The following is a 2,794-nucleotide window of genomic DNA, read 5'->3' on the forward strand; positions in this document are numbered from 1 at the left end:
TCACACACACACACACACACACACGGAAGGAAAGAAACCAAACACCACCTGCCGCTGTGCGCTTTGAGGTCTCTGCAGACATAACCAGCAATACACACACACGCACACCACACAATCGTTGCAGTCTGAGCGTATCCACCACAGGCAGAGAGAGAGAATGAGTGAGCAGTGGCACATGCTCAATATGTGCCGCCATCTGTTTTCTTTTTCGGTGCAGCTCCTCTGCGTGCTGCTGATATGCTTTGGCAGTGCGGCTGTGGATGCCAAAGAGAGAAGTACGCCAAAAGAAGTGCAGCAGGCAAAGGATGTCTATCTTTTTGTGCCGAATCGAACGATTGTGGAAACACAAGGCCAAAGCCAAACGAGGGATTCTTTTGCCCACCCCTCCCTCGCCAGTGCTGGCGGAGTGTTGGTTGCACTTGCCGAGGGTAACATCTTCTTTGAACACTCCCATCGGAAAAAATATTGGGTTACTTACGCTGATGTTGTGGCGGGGTATGTTGACTCTGCGGAGAGCTGGTCGTCTTTTGTCGCTAAGGTCCGTGCAAACAAATCGAAGGCGTACAACATCTTTAACACGACCACGCAGGAGGAGCATAACGACCGTGTGAGATATGCGCCCCGACCCACGACAATTGCGAAGGGCAACAAGGTCTTTCTATTTGTGGGGGGCTATCATCAGAAGTATGATCCTTCATCGAAGAAGTGGATTGCATCCTCCCAAGGTCTTGATTTGCTTGTGGGTGAGGCCACGCAAGATAAAGTCATCCAATGGGGCAAATCCACCTCGCTTTTGCCACAGATCGAACCATCTGCTAAACAACTTGACTTGGACCAGTTTGTTGGTGGTGATGGCTCAGGCGTTGTGATGGAGGATGGCACGCTTGTGTTTCCTGTGAGGGCGAGGAAGATAGGAGACAACAAAGCTGTGTCCATGATCATTTATTCGAAGGACGACGGCAAAAGTTGGGTGCTTCCACATGGGATGCTCCCTTTACGGTGCACTGACCCCCTCATCGTTGAGTGGGAGCAGGGGCAGCTTGTCATGGTTGCCCAATGCAATTTTCTTTTAATGGTGTTTGAGTCGAGGGACATGGGGGCAACGTGGAGGGAGGCTGTCGGGACACTGACACGCGTGCATCCCAGGGTTTTTCCGAACTCTTTGCAAACAACTGAGAGAGTGGGGTCCCTCACCACTGCGACCATTGCTGGAAAGAAGGTCATGCTGTACACTCAGAAAGGGATTCTCCGTGATGACCCGTTGCAAGCCACCGCGCTCTACCTTTGGGTTGCTGACAACAACCGCACGTTTCACGTCGGGCCCATTTCCATGGACCCTTACACGACACCGACGTCTGGCAACACCCTGCTCTATTCGAAAAATACGTTGTACTTTTTACAAAAGAGCGGTGCTTTCAGGGCAAGCAGCCTGTTTCTTGCTCGCCTAACGGAACAGCTGAAGACGATCACGTCCGTCTTGGAGACTTGGGCAATACTGGACTCCTACCTCTCCGAGTTGTCGGTGCCCACGGCCGGTCTGGTTGGATTTTTGTGGCATACATTGGGTGAAGGAACGTGGAACGACGCGTACCGTTGCTTGAATGCAACTGTGAGGAATGCAACGAAGGTCGAAAATGGCTTTAAGTTCACGGGGTCGGAATCATACGCCATGTGGCCCGTGAACATGCGGACGCATCACTACGTGCACAGCGTTGTGAATTACGGGTTCACGCTTGTGGCGACGGTGACGATTCATAAGGTTACGAACGAAAGCGTTCCTCTGCTGGGTGCGGGCCTGGAGGACAAGGGAAACACGAAGTTTGTGGGGCTGTCGTACACGCCGGCGAACGAGTGGGGTACAGTCTTCGACGGTATCACGAGAACAATACACAACAACACTTGGAGGCCGGGGAAGGAGTACAAAGTGGCGCTCATGCTGCAGGACAACAAGGGCTCCGTGTACGTGGACGGCGTGCTTGTGGGGAATACTAACAAACTACAACCCCTTAAGTCACGGAGGCATGATATCTCTCACTTTTACTTTGGTGGCGGCGAAAACAGCAGTGTGACAGTAAAGAACGTCTTTTTGTACAACCGCCCACTAAGTGAAGATGAACTCAAAGCAGTTGGCCAGTCTGATGTATCTCGGAAAAGTGCAGGTGGCAGCTCCGATGGGTCCGAGCAACGTGCAGGTGGCAGCTTTAATGCGTCCGAGCAACGTGCAGGTGACAGATCCACGCGTGCGGATGTGTCTCGGCTGCTACTTTTGCTGTTTGTGGGGCTATGGGGCTTTGCGGCCCTGTGCTGAGTGTAGCCCGGCGGAGGGGAGTTGATGTTTCTACTGAGAGCAGCTCCGTCTGTCCACGCGCTCTTAAAGTAAATAAAGTCTCAGGTGGACACCAATTTTGTTTTATTTTACGTTTTTTTTTGTAACGCAGGACCTTCATTTTTTTATTCTTCGACCCACAAATTGGGCTCTCTCCTCGGCGCCAGTACGGCGGGGTCTTCATTTATTTTCTTCCTCCCTTTTTTGTTTGTTATATTGTTTATTTCTGGCAATGGCGGGGGGCCATTCGCCGTTTTTATTTATTCGTTCAGTGTTTTGTTGGTTTACTACTTTACGGATGTGTTTTTATTGTTGTTTTGTCGGTTTGTTCTTGACGAGGGCGTTGAGTCTGCGTGTTTGTCCGGCGGCGAGGGATGCTTCACTGCGCCCCCGCACTGCTGTCGCCGCAGGAGGGACCGGGGCTCTCTCTTACGTCTTCGTTTGTGGCGGGGGCGGACGTATACCACT

At 51.8% G+C, this 2,794-nt stretch overlaps 1 protein-coding gene across 1 annotated transcript, besides 2 other annotated features; it reads left to right on the top strand.

The window, feature by feature from the left end:
• Window position 1: 1 nt before the first annotated feature.
• Window positions 2–24: a microsatellite.
• A 68-nt stretch (window positions 25–92) lies between these two features.
• Window positions 93–114: a microsatellite.
• A 43-nt stretch (window positions 115–157) lies between these two features.
• Window positions 158–2,308, top strand: TraAM80_10086 (group II trans-sialidase superfamily; the record flags this gene model as incomplete). Its single annotated transcript, XM_029386734.1, has 1 exon — window positions 158–2,308. The coding sequence occupies one exon, from the start codon at window positions 158–160 to the stop codon at window positions 2,306–2,308; it is 2,151 nt and encodes a 716-aa protein (XP_029233413.1).
• Window positions 2,309–2,794: the final 486 nt, after the last annotated feature.

This window comes from Trypanosoma rangeli, assembly GCF_003719475.1.
Source record: "Trypanosoma rangeli strain AM80 chromosome Unknown Tra_15.4_contig_00787, whole genome shotgun sequence".
Taxonomy (NCBI): Eukaryota; Euglenozoa; class Kinetoplastea; order Trypanosomatida; family Trypanosomatidae; genus Trypanosoma; species Trypanosoma rangeli.